Below are 20,296 nucleotides of genomic sequence, written 5' to 3' on the forward strand. Positions count from 1 at the left end.
TCTGGGAATAAAAAGAGTTAATATTATTCTTGTCTATAGTACCGTATTTTCACGACCATAAGGCACACTGTATTAAAAGGCGCAGTCTCAGTTATGGGTGCTATTTCTGTATTTAAAACATACATAAGGCGCACCGTATTATTAGGCGCATGCTGAAACATACAGTAAAAAATGACAACGGAAGTAAAACAGTGAGTTTCGACACATTTATTGAACAAAATATTCATTCTTCCGCCACAAAACCATCAAAGTTTTCATCTTCTGTATCTGAATTAAACAGCTGCGCTATTTCATTGTCCAACAATCCGAATTCCTCTTCGTCATCATCTGACTCAGAGTCACCGACCGGTTCCGGTTTAGCGTTGATTTTGTGAAAGCTCTTACATGAAGACGGTATCATAGCCCATGCGTCTACAATCCACCCGCATATGGTGGCATAACTTGCCCGCCCCTGCCTCATGGATGTGGCTGGGCGCGGTTATCTTGTCGCGGCAGTAGGTGCGGAAGGTGGCCACCCTCTCCTGGTAATCCGCGGGCAGCCGCTGCGCAACAGTTGTCCTTGCGCGTATGGAGAGATGCCACCTCCTCATAAAGTGAAAACACTGAGATTGCTCGATTGCCAATTTCAGCCGCATATTCGATGGCCTGTAGTTTAAAGTAAGCCTCATATGCGCCTTGCTTGACCAGCGCGATTTTAGGGGATCCTTATGCGTAGGTGTGCTGCTAATTGATGGGCGGAGCATTTACCGTGGTGCACCTACCAAAGGCACACAGCAGATTTTGGAACTCACAGTTCACACACAAGGCGCACCATATTATAAGGCGCACCGTCGATTTTTGAGAAAATCTCAGCGTTTTAGGTGCGCCTTATAGTCGTGAAAATACGGTATGTATATGTTGGTACAGTGATCCCTCGTTTATCGCGGGGGTTGCGTTCCAAACACGCGAAAAGTGAAATCCGTGAAGTAGTCAACTTTATTTTTTTTATTATTTTACAATGCAATACTGAACTATAGAATGAAACCAAAAATCCAAACCTGTTTTAAAGCCCAAAATTTGTTTAAAACAATTATTTTAATATAGTAATACAAGGTTGGAAACATTGTCACTCGCGTATTTCACAGTCCCAGGTGTGCCTCTCCTGACTCCGCTCCGCTGTAGCGTCTGTTTCTACTGAAGGCGCAGGAGTCTTTCTCCGAGAGAAGAACATTGTTATGGGTAGTTGTTGGCGCTCTTTCTTTCTTCTGAGCAAGAAGATTTTTATAAACGGATATGCCACCTTCGATTAAATTTGAGAACTGCAATGAACGACTCGCAAAAAAAATCCGTGAAGCAGCGAAGCCGTGAAAGATGAAACGCGATATAGCGAGGGATCACTGTAATGGACAAAAAAAGGTGCCTTTATTGCTTTGGATGACCCATTCAATAGTATTGAATTTTTCACCAGTTCCGACCTTTGTACAAAGTTTTACAACTGCAAGTGCACTAGTACGTCAAAGCAGGTAACATCCTGTCACCAGGAGGTGGTGCTGTAAGTACCAGTAGATACTCGTAGATCTGTTCTTTGTTTCAATAATTATTAAAAAATAACAACCCTTAAGGATCAACTTCGATGTGTTCTTTCTTTGGTTTTAACTGCATTGCTGAAGTACTTAGTATCACCGGGTGCTCAAAATCACATGACTAGGAGAGAATGTGATCTGGACATCTTTATATTTACTGGTACTCATTTACTCTTTTAAGGTAAGGCTAAGGTATTCCGATGAACCAGGGGTCAGATCAAGTCCCATTGAAGACGACCATGGTCCTCTCTCAGCAGTGGGTTGTGCTGTATAGCTGCTGAGCAGGTGTGTCCCTGGAAATGTAGTGTGAGCGGCACTGCTGCCTTACCTTATAACATAGCTTTTCAACCCAGCATGAAGAGTGTTGCTGTGAACACGTCAATAACTTTCACCGCAATGTCCAAGGATAGCACATCATGCAGCTGTCGCTGCTTTTTGACTGTGCGTGATTGCATGCCATGCACTGGTGCTGCAGGGCCAACATTACTACATGCATGAAAGATGGGGCATTTTTTTAACTATTTACCTGGGCGACTGTAATCACGGCTCTGAGGAGTTCCTGCCTGTGGTGCATTTGTAACTTCAGTCCAGAAGACTGTTGGCTGCAGAGGAGCCAAGAAATTGTAATTAAGGAATGAAATGATTATCAGACTAGAAATAAAAACAAATCACAACTTAAAGTACAAGTGTAATTCTGAAACTGTACAATAGCCAGAGGACGAGAACTCTTCCACTTTTTGTGGATGTTTTTTTTTAATGATGTGATTTCTAATCTGTTAAAAATTCTGAATTCTTATTTTTCCACATTTATATTGGGCAACAACAGCTTTTTGAATGGAGTAGCAGCTGAGGCTCTTTCTGTGATTTCTGATTTTGACACGCCCTTAATTCTGCCTGGATAGATTGAAAGCAAGGCCTGTATGCTATGTTATATAGTGCAGATTGCTAAAGGTAGTTGTTGTTATCAGGGTCTTAATTCAGAGAATAATTGTTTTTTAGAAATGGTTGTGTTGAAGAACTAGGAGAGGGGAGGGGAGGGGAGAGGAGCTGAGAGGACAGGAGGGGAGGAGAGGAGAGAAGAAGGGAAGGGGAGAGGAGAGGAGAGGCAGTCATGACCCAGCAGGGTTCCATCAGCCTGGTGATCAGGTGATCATGTTTGTGGACCCCGACAGTCTTGGCCTCTAGCAGCAGAACCCGTGGTCTATTGGGATCATAAGGCATCACTAGCTCCTCCAGGTAGGATGGAGCTAGGCCTCTGAGGACCTACAGTGTAATTTAAAGTACAACTGCACCCAACATTACCCCACGGGCACTAATTTTGCGGTGGAAATGTTCACCCAGTAAAAGAGTAGAGCCAATACCATCAGTGGAAATGGTGGTAAATGTTCGGCATTCTTAGTTGCATGCCATAAATTTTTATGTGGACCAAAGTGTATCTGCCCTCGAAGGATCCCCCTTACGTGAACTAAGTACAAATAGAATCAATCAAAATCGTGACCCCCTTCTGCTACGAGAGGAGAGCAACCGGTAATAAACTTGGCCCACCCAGTCTCATTTTAGTTTCACCCAATCCGATCCACTTTCACAGTACAGCACAATTCCAGAACAGGAAGTTTAACCAAGGTGCTGCACAGTGATTTATATAAAAGACCACACTTAAGAAAAAAGCGTGATAAGAGTTAACAATATGGGTTTAAAAAATCACTTAGGCAAATAAAAAGGAATACGTATAAAAAAGAGCACATAAAAATGGGAGTAAAAGACAAACACGAGCAGTGACCACCCATCTCTCATGCTGAGTTAAAAGCCAAAGAATAAAAGTGCGGTTTAAGATGTGATTTAAAAGTTGGTAGGGTGGGGGGCATTTTTATTTCTAATGGCTGCTCATTCCCTGTGCTCTTCATCTACCAAATTGTTGTCGGAAATTATCCTGCGCCTCGACTTTCTTTAAGGGGACCTATCAAAAAAGCTGAACACACTTGTACCAAATGTGGGAGACACATGTTAAGCTTTTTGGTAACCTCTAACTGATCACTGCTGGGGTCATGTCTCTCGAGTCTCTGCTGCATAACTAATCTACCTGGGAAAGCAACAGTTCACCAATGTGTACTTTCTCCTTTTTGCTCCACTAATTGACCTTTTTTCTCACTGATTCCACTAGCTTGGGTATTTGGTCCAGTTTTTCATGTCTAGGCAAAAATTGAGCCTGCAAACACTGTGTTCTGCCTCTTGACTACCAGGACGTCTGTGTCGTCCTCCTCTTCCACCATGCTGGCTTTTGGCTGAGTCACCTTTTTAGGGTACTGGATTTCAAAGTCCGTCTGTTATGGGATGTTTTTGCCTCCAAGTCACACAATGGCACTCCTCCTTCAGTTACCGTATTTTCATGACTATAACCTAAAACACTGAGATTTTCTCAAAAACTGACGGTGCGCCTTATAATATGGTGCGCCTTGTGTGTGGACTGAGTTCATCTGCTGTGTGCCTTTGGTGGGTGCACTACGGTAAATGCTCCACCAATCGATTAGCGGCACACCTACGCGCAAGGATCCCCTAAAATGGCGCCGGTCAAGCGAGACGCGTATGAACGAGGCTTACTTTAAACTGCAGGCCATCGAATATGCGGCTGAAAATGGCAATCGAGCAATCTTAATGTTTTTGCTTTATGAGGCAGCGGCATCTCTCCATACGGGCAAGGACAACTGTTGCGCAGCGGCTGCTAGCGGATTACCAGGAGAGGGTGGTCATCTTCCGCACCTACTGCCGCGACAAGATAACCGCGCCCAGCCACATCACCAACATGGATGAGATTCCTCTGACTTTTAATATCCCTTTGACCCACAAAGTGGAGAAAAAGGGACCAGCATGGTGGCGATACGCACAAGGGGGCACGAGAAGTCGTCGTTCACCGTGGTTCTTGGCTGCCACGGAAACGGACAGAGCGCTGGATGACGGAAGGCAGACACAAAGACTATGAGGCAGCGGCGGGCAAGTTATGCCACCATATGCGGGTGGATTGTAGACGCATGGGCTATGATACCGTCTTCATGTATTGTAAGAGCTTTGACAAAATCAATGCTAAACCGGAACCGGTCGGTGAGTCCGGTTCAGATGATTAACAAGAGGAATTCGGGATGTTGGACATTGAAATAGTTCAGCTGTTTAATTCAGATACAGAAGATGAAAACTTTGATGGTTTTGTGGCGGAAGAATGAATATTTTGTTCAATAAATGTGTCGGAACTCACTGTTTTACTTCCGTTGTCATTTTTTACTGTATGTTTCAGCATGCGCCTAATAATACGGTACGCCTTGTGTATGTTTTAAATACAGAAATAGCACCCATAACTGAGAATGCGCCTTTTAATACAGTGCGCCTTATGGTCATGAAAATACGGAATATGCTATTTTGGACATTTCAACTATTCCAACAATCTTGTATATTGTGTTTGTTCTGGAGAGCTCCACTCTCTCGGCATCATGGGGGAATATTTTTATATTTATTGCAATAAACCAGCATGGATATTACTAAGACATAAGCCATGGTTTCAATAAATTCATTTTGATAATATAGTATCAACTTCTTCCGTACCTTGGCCAGTTTGCGTTGCGGTACTTCCAGGGCTGGCTGGTGTGCCAAAAGTTAAAAAATCAAAACCAACTAGGAACCACAGACCTAAGAAACGGGCTGTGTTTTCAATTAATTCATTTTATTTATAGGGTTTAGACTCGCTCATTAAACCATGACCACTTATAGATTGGTCTGGTGCCTTCTCAATTAGGCTAGCCCAGGGGTTGGCAACCCAAAATGTTGAAAGAGCCATATTGGACCAAAAAAAACAATAACAAATCTGTCTGGAGCCGCAAAAAATTAAAAGCCTTACATAAGCCTTATAATGACGACAAATTGTCTATATTAGCTATATTAGCCTACTATCAAAATGATCAGTAGGCTACAAATACATATTGAGCATCCTGGAGAGAATGATGCACCACGTGACCACTGCGATGGTGCTTTAAGTTTAACTTCCAAATGTTTCGGTCCAAGAACTCTGTTCTCCCCAGCTATCTTTCTCTTTTTCCCTCTGGTATCTATGGCCCATGACACACTCGCCCTTTTGTTTGCAACTGCCTCCTGTCTGGCACCACGTTGAGCTGAACAAAAGGTGTGTCGCAGGCTATGACGTAAATCTTCGTTGACAGAGATGCTGAATTTAAATATTTATTATACACATTTTTACAGCATTGGAAAACTCTAAGAATGTTTGTCATGTTTTTTCTCTTACAGAAATTATATTAAAACAACAAATATATTCACACATCCAGGGAGCCACTAGGGCGATGGTAAAGAGCCACGGGTCGCCGACCCCAGGGCTATGCCATGTTTATAAGCTGGGTTACATTCAATGACCTATATTTTTAACAGTGAGCTTGTCAACAGGTGTAATTGAGCACACTAGCTTATAATCTACACACAGTTTGGCGATCTCTTCCGTGTCAAAGGTGTGGAATCTTTGGATAACTTTATGATATGTTCTGCACAATTTAGGGGTGGAATCAGCATTGTTTTTTGTGTGTGTGTGTGTGTGTGTGTGTGTGTGTGTGTGTGTGTGAGAGAGAGAGAGAGAGAGAGTGAGAAAGTAAGGGAGAAAACCTGTGTGTTACATTGGGGGCACATTGTACAGTATTTATGTGCTTGTGGGAAAGCAACACGTCTCTTGTAGGAAGCACTGACTTGATGGAATAGCTGTAAACATGAGCAGGTGTTGGAACGTGTATCTAGTTTATACTGATTGAGTGCTGTAATGTATGGCTTTTGTATTGTGTGTTTCTTTTCCATTTACATGTTTTGGGGTTTAATTGTATAGACCCTAACCCCAACTCTAGCCTTCAGGGAGGAGTTTTGTGCTTATATATTCACCCCAGAGTCATGTTCGTGGTCTCATCCAGACAAATTAACATTTTAGATTATTCATACATTTGTGGCTTGAATGACAGTTGATGAAGGTCAGAGGTCAGCAGTTTCCTCCCTGGAGGTGTATGTAAGAGCTTGACTGCAGTTGCTGCTTGGCTGCGGGTCTCTGTTTATTTGATCTTCAGAACATTCTGTCCCTCCATTCTTAACCCTTAACAACTGATTATGTGGGTGTTGGGGTCATTATAATAATGGGATTTTGAATTTTGCAATTGTTTTCTTGAGATTTTTCTTGAAGCTCACCAGTGGTTTGATTGTATAAAAGACAGCTGATACCTAAGTCGGTGTTGCTCATTTCAACAGTCCGTCACAATGGGCCATGATATTTTGGTCCTCCACTTTGTGTTCGGCTGAAGAACGTCCTTTGGCTGTGCTAGAATGAGCGCATATATAGCACCTGATGTGATGTGTCTCTTTAATAAAACGGTTATGTTACCAACAATTTAAATATGAAATAATCCAGCACAATTTCGAGTTGTTTATTCTTAATAAAAGAATTACACCCTGTCTGGTTGTGTTGATTTGAATTTCAGTCCCGCTGGAGATTTGCTACCTCGTGTATCCAAGGTAGTTTTCTTTGTCAACTGGATAGGAGACGAAACGTCTTCAAAGAGAATACAGTCCAGATGACAAAGACAACTACCCTGGATAACTATGACCTGGATGATTGAGAATCCACAGAGACATCTTGCTACCTTGTGGTTCTGCACATGTTAGGTAGCAAAATTCAGCAAGGGAACCTCTTCACTTTCACAACAGCGTTTTATACCTGCAGCTCCTCACGCACGTTTTTATCCATCATGGCAGCAAACTGTCAAGATCAGGAGATCTGTGATCTGCTCAGCTTCTGTGGAGAAGAATTCAGCAGCATATTTGAGTCTAACTGTGTGCTGGTCATGTGTATTTACGTTGCTATTAGCAGCCTGAGACATTTAGATGAATGCATGTGTGCAGCTCTGTTAGCTTCTCACTCCGCTGCAGCTCTGGATGGGCAAAATAATAAACAAAGCAATGTCGCGTGATTGTCCGTGAATCCCTTTACTGTGGTTGCCTGCTGGAGCCGCAGCCCGTGTGTTTTGGTGGAGAATGGAGCTGAAATGTAATGCAACCGGTGAATTATCGAGGCCAGCCACAGTACACGCATGGTTTCTAGGCTATAGGGATGTCCCGGTCACATTTTTGCCCCTGAGTCCAAATCTATTGATATTGAGTATCCACCGATACCGAGTCCCAATCCGATACTTTGGTAGTGCAGTAAAACAAGAATAATATTGGTTAATCAGACATTTTAACTGTGCTACAGCCTGAGGAGAACGTGTGGGCCGCTCCACGTTGCTTTAGCTTGAATTATTCCTGAAACAGCAGTGTCAAAACAAAATACTAAAGAGCCACATAATGGATTTCCCTTTAAAAATGTATCATTTATTTCAGAGAAGATATAAATACATTGGCTGGCTGTGTCTGTCTGAGTTGCAGTGGAATGGAACCGGTGCTTGTTTCTCAGGTTTGTTTTTCCTTCTCACCACAATCAGTCCCCATCTGGCCATCGCGGTTGACTTGGAAATATATCCAAATCATGGACTTTTGACTATTTGATCTTGGCATCTTTTCAAATGGACTCACCTGGCCTGTCCAGGGACCAGCTCATTGCCAGTCATGTGATCTGAACCGTGTCCACTCAGGGTACCGGAATCCTTGATGACATGACTCGGGCTGGTCACCTGTATATTTCTATGCGCCCACTCTCTGCAAATGTGTTGTGCTTCCAACAACCATGGAGCATGGATCTTTTCCACTGATAACGATCCTTTAAAAATTAAGTGAATGGCCCCGATTTCCAATCACCTGATTGGATCGGGGATGTCCCGACGCAGTAAGGCTCCCACGTGTCCTTGTTAAAGTCCTCTAATACGTGCTGATGTCACAGGAGGCATTCATCTCAACTCACTTTGTCTTTTATAAATCATGTAGTTCCCATTAGTTGTTCTATACATGCCATTTCTTTCAGAAAGTGTTATTCAATGTGGAAATGCGTGTATGTATATTCCTGGTGTATTACAAAGTGGATAATTCAAACTGATCTCTTCATTCTTTTGTTTTGGGCTTTCATATCAGTGATGTGTGTATGTTTGTATGGAGCATCGTTAAGAGCAGTCAGTCAAAGCAGTAACTGTTTTCTGCCTTGTGTTGTAGGTTTTGAACTCATGGTTGAAGCTCCTGACTGATCAGTCGTGCTGCTGGAGAGAAACTTACACTGTGGTGAGTGTTGGAAGTGTTTGTCAGCTGCACATGTTGAAGTCATGAAACACAACAGCACATTGTTCATCTTTCTTAGCATTAAAACCAGCTGTCTACAAAACAGCTTCTATGTTTGAGTGAGCTGACTTGATGGCAGAGTTGTTATAAGTTATAACACAATATTGATTCAAAATATCTGGTCAATGTTTCTATTGTCAAAATAGCGCAACTCTTATTTTTAATTTGACTATATTTTTATTTCCAGTATTCTGCTGATATGTGTTTATACAGTATGTCAGTTTAAGACTTTGATAAGCCTTCATGTAGCAGGAAAATAAAAGTCTTTGATGGAATTAGCATTAAGAGCTAAATGATATAGAGGAATATATGGACTATGAATAGGAAATACAAAGAGAGTGAGAGAGCAACATGCCTGTTGAGAGAGCAACATGCCTGTTGTGAAGTGATTTTGGGATGGCTGATGTTCTTGTTCTGTGCTAGAACGGTCATTGAAAGGTATTTCCTTATTGACGTGTTCACATGTGCATGAAAGCTCTCATAGGAGTGTTTGAGGAAACAGCGCAGCCACTAATGTTTAGATGGTGCCCCTACAAGGCTTTTTGTCATTGATTTGGGTTTGTTGTGTTGTTGATAGACCCGTTCACTTGGTAGTTGGTTCAGTCAAGGACTTCTAAGCTGTCTCTGTGTCGTACCAGTGAGAGACCAGGGTTCCTCACATCAGATGCCCACTAGAACGCCAACATTTTTAGCATAGAGTGCGATTAGATTCTCTTCCAACTGGAGAGAGTCACTTTTCAGAGGAGGGGCTAAAACACCTGAATGGGAAACCAACCTATGTATGTCTTGAATTTTCTAGTACACATACTCTAAATGGTGTTTGTTTCCAGGTTTTCATCAACTATAAATGTGCCTGATTGGGAGACCTAGTTCAGAGTGATCTAAAGGCTTTTGGAAACCTTTGGTATGCTTTACATTACACCCCAGTTACCCTCTCAACAGCTCTTTAGTTGCCTCCTAACATGTTAGCAGGCCCTCTGGAGAAACAATGCTGCTTTGCTTTGATGTGGAATCCAGAACATCTCCCTGTGAAACGCTGGTGTGCTTTTCTCAAACCAGTTCCTGTGTCTGTTTAGTGGTGTCAAACTTTTTGCTTTTGATGGTTTGATACTTTCTTACTGTTGTCATTTATTTTGCTGAAACCCCAGAAGCCTAAAAACCCCTGCTCTTGTTGTTTTTATTGGTTCATTGATCCATTTATTCTTTGCTTCAAGCCTTTTTCCATTTCTGCTGCTGGCCAGTGTAGAAGAGAGTTGCCCTCCTTCCTGTTTCTTCCTGAACTGTCCTGTTTAGTTTTTTTGTTTTTTTAAAAACAGCTGTCCCAGTACAAGAAAATCTCTCCCATGACTCAGATGCTCAGAAGAATTTCATCCCATTTCCTTTGTTCTGAAGAGAAAAACACATTCAAATTACAAAAGCCCCAGGCCGTTTGTGCATGTGCACGTGTGTACCGGTCACATGGGGTCATTGACCTGCATGAACACTTGCATTGATATTAATATTCCCCTCCGTGGATACCGAATCCTTTGTGCTGCATCACCTTTTTCTCCTCATAATGCTGTGATTTTGGAAAACGGTGGTCCAACGTCCCTCCCTTCACTCTGAGGTGGCAACCCTAGTGAGCAGGGGTCAGCAACCCGCGGCTCTGGAGCCGCATGCGGCTCTTTAGCGCCGCCCTAGTGGCTCCCTAAAATATGAAAATGGAAATTGTTTTAATATAATTTCAGTAGGAGGAATAACGTGACAATCATTCTTAGTTTTCAAATCCTGTATAAATGTGTATAATAAATATTTAATTTCAACATCTCATTATAATGGAAGTTAAACTTAAAGCGCCATCGTACAGCAGAGTGGCCACGTGGTGCGTCATTCTCTCCAGGATGCGCTGCGGGGAAAATAAACATTTCATCATGAATGCTCATTATGTATTTGTAGCCTACTTATCATTTGGAAAGTAGGCTAATACAGCTAATATAGACACTTAAAGCATGTGTTGCCTTCATTATAAGCCCTATATAAGGCTTTTAATTTTTTGCGGCTCCAGACAGATTTGTTTCTTGTTTTTTTGGTCCAATATGGCTTTTTCAACATTTTGGGTTGCCGACCCCTGCTAGTGAGGAACATCTCAGCTAAGTACTAGCTGTTTTGCCACTCAACCTTGGGTGGGTTGAGTTGATCCAGAATGTGCACAGAGCCATAAGTCTCTCATTTCACATCACAGAACTTGCTTACGTGGACTCAAGTATCCTGGCTTTGATTGAGGTTTTGGCTACTCCGACCTGGAGAACTTGTGGCATGTTTACGGCAGTTATGCCATTTTGTGACAGCTATGAGCTGTCACAAAATATGCTGCGATACACACTGAGCTTCATACCTCTTGAAAGAGTTAAACAGGTTTCAATGGGAAAAGCCTGGAAAGTCTGCTGTGAACAGGCTGCACGATGCTGCTTTTCCAGCGCAGCTGTTGTTGCCTTCTTCCAATGCAATAAATAACCTGAATTATTTCAAGTTGCAACCAGATAGTACAGTTAAACGTGCCAACGGTGTAAGAAGCCACATTGGTCTCGTTTGGATTGGGGGAAAGTTGGTTTGTGTTGAACTGAGAACCGGGACGGCGATAATGAGCATGTAAACCTAAATCCAAACAAACAGGTCTTTCTGTGATCATGTCAAGGAAATATTCCAGTGACAAACCTGGATGAGTGAATGGCTGAGCCGCTGATACATGTCAGGGACTTGATCCTTGACTCAACAACTTGTAGGGGGACGTCCCATCACAGCAGGTTAGTAGGGTCCAGAAGGAAGGCCACATTAGGCCTACAGTCCTGGATAGGGAGCAAGTGTGTTATGTATGAGGCTCCGAGAGCAGCAATACTATGGAAGATAGACAGCACACTGCTTACTAATCATTTTACTAGTCACTAATCAATTCAAACAGCAACCAGTAATGTTGGTTTTGGTTTTGCGAAGTTCCCAGTAGCAGTATTTCATCCATATGTCCATCATCTACTGCTGCTGCAGCCTGTCCCAGCAGTCCTTGTCCTGTGTGTGCGTCCACAGTGGGCTTGGAATTATGAACTGAGTCACTGGGGTTGCTCTATTATGAAAAGTCTTTCTAGAATATTGAAGGTGATTTATGTGTTCCACTCACACACCAACACTCTTTTTGATTGGAAATACACGTTCTCACTGAAGTTGTCCACCAAAGCCAGGAAATAATCCAATTATGCAAAAATGACCAAGTTAGGGAAAACCACAGAATAAGGGAGGTTACCAAATCATGAAAGAGAATCTGAAAGGCTGAAAGAAACTATGTCAAATCTGCTCGAGATGTTGTGTGCAGGGTCAACAAAGGAAACCTAAATTAAAGGACCAGAGCAGAGTTTTACTGTCAGGCACCTAAAGGGTTAGGGTTAGGGTTCCAGACCAACTCCAAGGCCCACATGCTGTTGTTACTTCGGTTCTGACCCCTTCATTTTAGGAAGCTGTTGTGATGCAGCACAGCGCTGACGGTTTGGGGTGGCACCTGTGGTCTAATGAGGACAGGGTGCCACCAGGTGGCGGGTCACTTCCTTTACACCTGAGCCCTCTACCAAGAGCTTTCAAATCAACGCCGCTGAGACACATTTGTGTTAATAATGAACTTTACCGTCACATGTCATCGTGTGTGGCCCTGAGCCATAGAATGTTCACAATATGTCTGGTATTTTCAGTGCCAGCGCTACGTTAGTCTCGTTTCTAGTGCGGAACAAATTCTACCTGCTGTCCTCTGAAAGATTCTCGACTGCATGTCTCATTCAAAGTGAAGTGTGGCCGAGTTCTACCTACAGCACCGACCAGTAGAGTGGCAGGACACTGGCCCAACTCTTTGGACTGGGATGAAAGGAGACATTTGGTTTGAATATGGGTTCATTCATGACAGGTTTGCAGATGTTCCCTGTGTTTAATCTTCAGTCGTCTCTGGTCAGGGATCATTAAGGGGACCAAGTGGGTCCAGGCCTCAAATGTTTCTGGCTCATTTGAGCTGAAAGCTTTTTGGTCCTTACCACGTCCTCAATTGTGACCAGAAGAACCGGTGACTGATTTCCAGTCAGCAATATTAGCCATGAATATAGTCTCTTAAAGGTGATGCAGTATTCTTATCTAAAGAGCGCTGGTGCCGTTCCTGTCAAATTGTTGCAATTGTAACTTTAGCCATTCTTACTTTAGAAATAATATATATGTCTCAAAGAATGAACAACTGATTAGAATTAATAAGTGTCCATGACAAGGAAGCATTTGGAGAATATTTGAAATTCATTTGTTTTGAAATTCAAATTTATTTATGTGTATCCATTCACTTCATGTTGTGTTGCTCTGGAAGGTTCGGTCCCAAAGGGAGGTTGTGTGCTGTAAGAGAGCGTGTGTGTGTGTGTGCGTGTGGGCGTGTGTGTGTGTGCGTGTACGTGCGCATGCACACTGAGAGATGAGCCGATTCTGAATGGACTCTGTGTTCTCTTCCTGCTCGGAGAAGCCTAAAGTCTGGGAATCCCATTTGTGCAATTAAGCATCACATGATGGGAACCGCCTGATTAATTCTGCTGCTCAGGGAAGCAAGTTAATAAAAAAATAAAAAAATTGCACTTTCATGTTTTAATTTTTTTGGGGGGGGGCAAAAAAATTAACTATTTTTGACAGAAAGAAATGTCTGTGTAGATTCTCAATCATTCAAGTCATGGTTATCCAAGGTAGTTTTCTGTGTCAACTGGGCTGGGTTTCTTCTCTTTGAAGACATTTCACCTTCTATCCTGAAGGCTTCTTCAGTTCTGAATTCACTGGAGACAGACCTTGAAAATATAGCCCTTGTGGACCATTAGCATGCTAATGATCTGGGTGGTCACCTGAGAGTCGTTGATAGGGTCGTTCACCTAGTTTCAGTTGAGGTGTCTCCCCTTTGTCTGCTGGCTGACATGGTGGTGAGTCACCAGGCCTCATGAAATGGTGTGAACGTTTGGTTTGTTGTCAGAAGGACTGGAGGACTTCATTGTATGTGGGTGATAGGAAGTGCCTCAGGCCACCACCTCTGTTTAAGGATGGTTTTTCCAATTTGACATGGATAGCTTCCTTGACCCCCCTTTCAAACCAGCGGTCTTCTCTGGCCAGTATCCTTACTTGGCTGTCCTCGAAGGAGTGCCCACTCTCCTTTAGGTGTAAGTGGACTGCTGAACCTTGACCCGAAGAGGTGGCACGTCTGTGTTGTGCCATTCTTTTGTGGAGGGGTTACTTGGTTTCACCAATGTACAGTTCCTTGCATTCCTCCTGGCACTGTACAGCATAAACAACATTACTTTGTTTATGTCTTGGTGTCTTGTCCTTCGGGTGTACCAGCCTCTGTCTGAGAGTGTTGCTGGGTTTAAACTGCACCGGTATGTGTCAAGGTGTCAAGGAAGCTATCCATGTCAAATTGGAAAAGCCATCCTTAATCAGAGGTGGTGCGCTAAGGCACTTCCTATCACCCACATACAATGCAGTCCTCCATTCCTTCCAACAACAAACCAAACATTCACACCATTTCAGGAGATCTGGTGACTCACAAAGTCAGACAGTCAATTTGTGGCTGCATTTCACATTACACTCTTTTTGGTTAGTGTTGCAAAAGTGTGTCAGGAATGTTTTTATGCGCTGCACTTCTCAGTCATGTGACTGTTGATCAAGCTTCTTAACATGACCCCTGAGACCACTGCTGGGCCTACAAAAATCTCTGCTGAATGCTGCAATTAAAGGTTACTTTCTAAGATCTGCAATAATCCTGGATTAAAAACACGCAGAAGGACTTTGAATCTTAACTGCTAATGTCACCACGGCGGCTCCTCTTTGCTGCTACGCGGTTGTAAAGCCTTCCTCTGAATGACTCGTGACACCCAAGGGGGCATCTGCTGCTGCCCTGGCCAAACACAAGATGCTGGCTCATGGTGCCTCAACCATTGTGGGGGAGACGAAATCAGCATGTGTCCTGTGTTGCGGGGCCCTCCTAGGTGTCCTGTGTCGTGGGGCCCTCCTAGGGAGGTCTCCTACTGTCACCTCATCACATTATCACTGACATTTTGTCAACCCAGACTATCTGTAATATATATGCTAAGATCCTGGACCTAGACAATTCCTGGATGGATTTTTTTATGACATTGACAAAGGTTCGATGAGCTCAGATAAAATGGATTAACTTGATTTATATTACTGGAATTTCTGCCGTGCAACACCAGTTTAAGGTTGTGCAGTCAGCAGCCGTTACCTCCTGTCTTCTTTCTGAAATAGTTGAAAAAGCTGTTCCAATTGGCTTAACCCTTCCCTTTTACTGACTTCAACCGTAAGGTCCGTTTTAGGCAAGGCTACAATGATATTTTTGAACGCTCCATAAAGCGCACGTGTGCTCTGTACACGTTTCCATTGAAGGTTGTTTTGGGCACAAGCTTTGTCATTAATCTCTCTAGAATCCCTGGAAGAAAGGTGAATGTTTCACACCTATTGGTACTGTTGTAGTTACTGTTGTAGTTAGTAGTCGCCCCAGCCTGTTGACCCAATTCGCCTTCACTTTTCTCTATTTCAGTGTTACAATCTGCATTGCTTTTATGTTTCTCCCTTATGACTCTAGTAGAATATTCTCCTCTTCTGTCCATATTCACAACATAGATAACTGGTCATGTGACCATTTGCATCAAGTCCTGTGTGATCTAAATATGAAAAGAGTGTTTCCATTGCTCTGTTGCCATATATTTCTATCCCAAAACATCTGAAATTTCTCGTGAGACTGGAAAACGCTTTTAGCAATATTTGAGAAGTTTTCACAGTACCAATTTTCAATTTTGTGCATTTGTTAGGGTAACGGAACCCCTGCTAGTGAACTGGAAGGATACTGACAGAGAGACAGCAATAGTGTCTAAGTCATGTTGACCACAAATATAACTGTAGTGAAGAAAAACCGCTTCAAAATTCCTGTCGATGAGAGAACAGCGTAGGAAGAAGGGTTGGTGTGCTTGTAAGCTTGTGCATGATTATTCTTCTCTGTTTTCAGGCTTGGTGTATGCGTTCTGACCTCATGGTGTAACAGGACTAAAGATGAGCATTAGCAGTGATGAGGTCAACTTCCTGGTCTACAGATACCTACAGGAGTCAGGTATTCCCTTCACGTCTATTAGACTTATGTCTCAACTGTTCAATAATTCTATGATCATAATATGTTGCATCTTATATTTTATTCAAGAGCGGCTTGTACAACTCTCAAGAACCCTGTACAGAAGAGTAAGAGCAGTCAACCATATATTAAATCAAGGGCAAGAAGCAAACCTTAAATGTCTAAAAGTGAAGGTAAAATAATCTTGAGTGAAGGGGTCGGCCGATCTGAAGAGGTGTCTTTGGCGTTAGAATGAACCCTGAGGCAGGAAGAGAGAAGTGGAAAATGTGGTGTTACGTCCTCAAGGCAAAAAAGGAGCAGAAACACAGACATTCAATAAGGATTGAGTCAAAGGGACAGAAGACAGCAGAAGACGGAGTTAGCACTGCTGGCTAACTAGCCAGCTCATTGTCCACATAAGAGAAACAACAGCGTTACATTCTCAATCTACCTGTGTGTCCAAACAACAACGTAAAGATGCTAAAAGTCACAGAGCTCTCCGACCTTCTTTCAAGTTTCCAACAACTTTGTTGCCGAGTTGAGGCAACCTTCCCTCCCGACCGGGCTGTTGCTAGAAATGGCGAAACCACTTCCGGTCCTTTCCATTCAGCCCACTTCGGTCCTTCGGTCTTTGATATTTTAGCTTCGCCCAATATTGTGTTGAGGTTCTGGCCCCTCCCGCTACTACCAGCACACCTTCCATGGTTTGTCTGCCCTGGGGCTCGAACCAACAACCCTCCACTTCACAACTGGGCCTTCCAGGCCTTCCCATCACAACTGGGCCTTGCACGTGTGGTGCTGGGTGCTAAAGCCGGGTCCATCAGCTGCTGTCACTGGCAGTGCGTTAATTTGGGTCAAAGGTCACATGAGCAGATTTAATTGCAACTGACTTGGACTTTATTGTTGTAAAAAAGTTGATGTAAATTTTTTCTCTTCAGGAAAGAGTCAATGCATATTTTAGAAGTCGACGTTTGTGTTTCATCGTTGCTAAAAGTCACTGCGTACAGAGAGTTGCTCCACATTTCCAGTATCCACGTGAAGCCGAGGCTGCTCGGGGTGGACTTCTGCTGGCGTGGAGCATGGTGCTGTCACCCCAGCCAGCTCGGGGCCAAGAGGACAGGGGGCATAACTTGGACTGTTGAGATCCATGTTTTGTGCTATTAAAATGTAAATGATTTGAGCAAGTTGTGTTTGAAGTCCAGTCTGTGCTGTGTGACTGGTTGATATGGGACCAGCACATACAGGCTCAGTTGAAGACCAGGCACCCTCTGAGGCACACAAGAAGGTGTGGAGTCTTCGCAGATTCTGATCCTGCGACAGTCCAGAGGACCCAGAACATCACCTCCTGGGTTGGTACCACTGAGTACCACCTAAATGTGGCTGGGTTCTTCAGCGCATGGACACCATTTGTATGTGACACAGTGGTGGAGGGCGTGGATGTGACGTGGGACATGTAGCAGGCTTCTGTTTGAACATGCTTCTATCCCGTCTGTAAACAAGTTAAATGAGTGTTCAAATCTGATGTTTTGATGTTCTGATGTTCTTCCTTTCTTCTCTTTTCCAGGGTTCTCCCACTCAGCTTTCACATTTGGTATAGAGAGTCACATCAGTCAGTCTAATATCAATGGAGCTTTGGTTCCTCCTGCTGCCCTTATTAGCATCATCCAGAAGGGTCTCCAGTATGTTGAGGCTGAAGTCAGCATCAATGAGGTGGTGCTCCTCTCTGCTTTTTCCCTTTCTCCTCTTCTCTTGTCTATGCTCCTCTCTAACCTTTCTCCCGTCCACCATAGGATGGCACGTTGTTTGATGGTCGGCCTATTGAGTCTTTGTCTTTGATCGATGCCGTGATGCCTGATGTGGTCCAGACCAGGCAGCAGGCCTACCGGGACAAAATGGCCCAGCAGCAGGCAGCTGCTGCAGCGCCAGCTTCAGCCACAGGAGGCAGCGTGACTAGTAATGCCAAGAATGGAGAGAACACTGCCAACGGAGAGGAGAATGGAGGCCACACATTAGCTAGTCAGTAATGATGATATAAGTCAGAGCTTATTTCATTCTCCAATATTGATGAAGTTTATGTTTGATTAATAACCATATAACGTTGGTGCCCATCTTAGACAATCATTCAGACCTGATGGAGGTGGACGGAGATGTTGAAATCCCACAAAACAAGGCCATGGTCCTGAGAGGCCACGAGTCAGAGGTCTTCATCTGTGCCTGGAACCCAGTGAGCGACCTGTTAGCATCCGGGTTGGTACCTTGCCTGTTCTCGACACAGGTCTCTAGCTGCGTTTCTGGTTGGGAGTGGGATGGACAGGACCCAGTGGTGTTTTAGCTTCGTGGTTGAAGCAGTCATGCCAGACTTGTGCACTTATCTGGTAACAAACACTTATTGGCTCGCCCTCAACATCCTCATACATCACAGGCTGTGTTCTCGCCATCAGGTCTGGAGATTCAACGGCTCGAATATGGAACCTAAGTGAGAACAGTAGCAGCAGTTCCACTCAGCTGGTTTTGAGACACTGCATTCGAGAGGGGGGTCAGGATGTCCCCAGCAACAAAGACGTCACCTCATTAGACTGGAATGTAAGCAAGCATCTCCTCATTTATGCGCACAAAGACATTTGGTGAATTTCTGTGTTTCAGTGTGAACGTCAGACCTGTTGGAATACACACACCAGGAGTGTTTGTGACCCTGTCAGCTCTCACTCACCTGACTGTTGCAGGTGCTCCAGACATCTGAGTGCAGCAATAACATTCTTACACACTTGTCTGTGTTTGGGACAGAGTGAAGGCACACTGCTAGCAACAGGCTCTTATGATGGCTTTGCCAGAATATGGACAAAAGATGGTGAGAAATATGATTTCTTTTGAAATATTTTTGATTCTGAAATTATTTGTCATGTTACACATCTCAGTGTTCCATAGCCATTACCTCATGTAGCGCTCCTCTTTGAGCTTTGTGGCTGGGGTCCTTGTGTGATGCTGCCACCTCCAGGTTCTTTTTACAGCTCCACCTCCAGTTGTTGCCGACTCATTTGTCTTGTTATTAAAGCTTTGGTGCTGAAGCTTTGCTCCTGTTTGCTGCTTATCCACAGGAAACCTGGCCAGTACGCTTGGCCAACACAAAGGTCCCATCTTTGCTCTGAAATGGAACAAAAAGGGCAACTTTATCCTGAGTGCAGGGGTAGACAAGGTAACTAACAGCGTCCTTATTGAAGTGTTAGTTTCTTACCTGCCTTGTTGCCATGAAGTTGTAGCCAGGTCGCCATGTGGCCATGTAGCCAGGTAGCCATTTAAATGTGCCATAGTTGACAAAAGAACAGTGGCTTCTGCCTCTTAACTGTGCTGATGTCTCACCAGACAACCATCATATGGGACGCTCACACGGGAGAAGCCAAACAACAGTTCCCCTTCCATTCAGGTACAGAGAAGTGTCTTTGTCCCCTGGAGCTTTTAGCCAGTTAACATGTGTGACGAGGTGTTTATGGTGTTTCTGCTCCCCTCAGCTCCAGCTCTGGATGTGGACTGGCAGAGCAACAACACATTTGCCTCTTGTAGCACAGACATGTGTATTCATGTCTGTAAACTGGGACAGGACCGACCCATCAAGACATTCCAGGGACACACAGTCAGTGCTTCTCTCATGTCTTCCACACAGCATCTCACTGTGGTTCCACATGGTTCCTTCAATTATCTCATCAAAGAGCTGATGTTGCATTGACCAGAGGGGCTGTAGGACAGCTGCTTCTGGGCATGATTCCTGATATACCAGGGTTATGTCTTTGCACTACACCTGTGCACATTCAAACAGGTGATCTGCACTGTGGCTCTTTGTTCGTTAAAGGACAGAATTATAATTAGCTTAAGCTCTTTTTACAACCTCTCTTATAAAGTTAGAGGTTTTCAAAATTTCTTTATGCACGCTCAAGGTTCAACATAGAGGACAATATCCAGATCACAAGTGTTTCATGTCAGTAGCCACAGTTCCTCTCTGTCAGGTTCTGGTTTCCTAACAACACATCAGCGGTGGAGACTCTTTCATTGTTTAGCCTTGGCTCAACAATTCAGCCAGTTTAAATGGGATGAAACACTTCATACCTGAAGAAGAGCTCCTTCAGATTCCTGTAATACAGGCAGAATTACCGTATTTTCTGGACTATATGTCGCTCAGGAGTTTAAGTCGCACTAGCCAAATAGAAAAATAAATGTAGTCGCAGTGGACTATAAGTCGCATTTTGGGGGAAAATTTATTTGATAAAATCTGAGACCAAGAACATACATTTCATCTTGAAAGGCA

General features: G+C 43.6%; 1 protein-coding gene and 1 long non-coding RNA gene across 7 annotated transcripts in view; one reads left to right on the forward strand and one right to left on the reverse strand.

Moving 5' to 3' along the window:
• The window catches only part of LOC130528390 (F-box-like/WD repeat-containing protein TBL1XR1), a 64,946-nt gene that overhangs the window by 39,346 nt on the left and 5,304 nt on the right, over positions 1-20,296 (forward strand). For 2 of the 6 annotated variants that reach the window (XM_057037684.1, XM_057037682.1), the window contains exons 2-11: positions 8,730-8,795; positions 15,901-16,002; positions 17,564-17,709; positions 17,790-18,015; positions 18,114-18,246; positions 18,441-18,582; positions 18,784-18,847; positions 19,095-19,192; positions 19,360-19,420; positions 19,506-19,627. In XM_057037684.1, the coding sequence (XP_056893664.1) occupies positions 15,945-16,002; positions 17,564-17,709; positions 17,790-18,015; positions 18,114-18,246; positions 18,441-18,582; positions 18,784-18,847; positions 19,095-19,192; positions 19,360-19,420; positions 19,506-19,627 (1,050 nt within the window). In that variant the 5' untranslated portion in view covers positions 8,730-8,795; positions 15,901-15,944. The other 4 variants (XM_057037686.1, XM_057037687.1, XM_057037685.1 and 1 more) reach the window with 4 other exon arrangements.
• Positions 1-20,296, reverse strand: part of LOC130528391 (uncharacterized) — an 80,700-nt gene that overhangs the window by 36,848 nt on the left and 23,556 nt on the right. The gene's annotated exons all lie outside the window — the stretch shown is intronic.

The sequence above is a fragment of the Takifugu flavidus genome, chromosome 7 (assembly GCF_003711565.1).
Source record: "Takifugu flavidus isolate HTHZ2018 chromosome 7, ASM371156v2, whole genome shotgun sequence".
Taxonomy (NCBI): domain Eukaryota; kingdom Metazoa; phylum Chordata; class Actinopteri; order Tetraodontiformes; family Tetraodontidae; genus Takifugu; species Takifugu flavidus.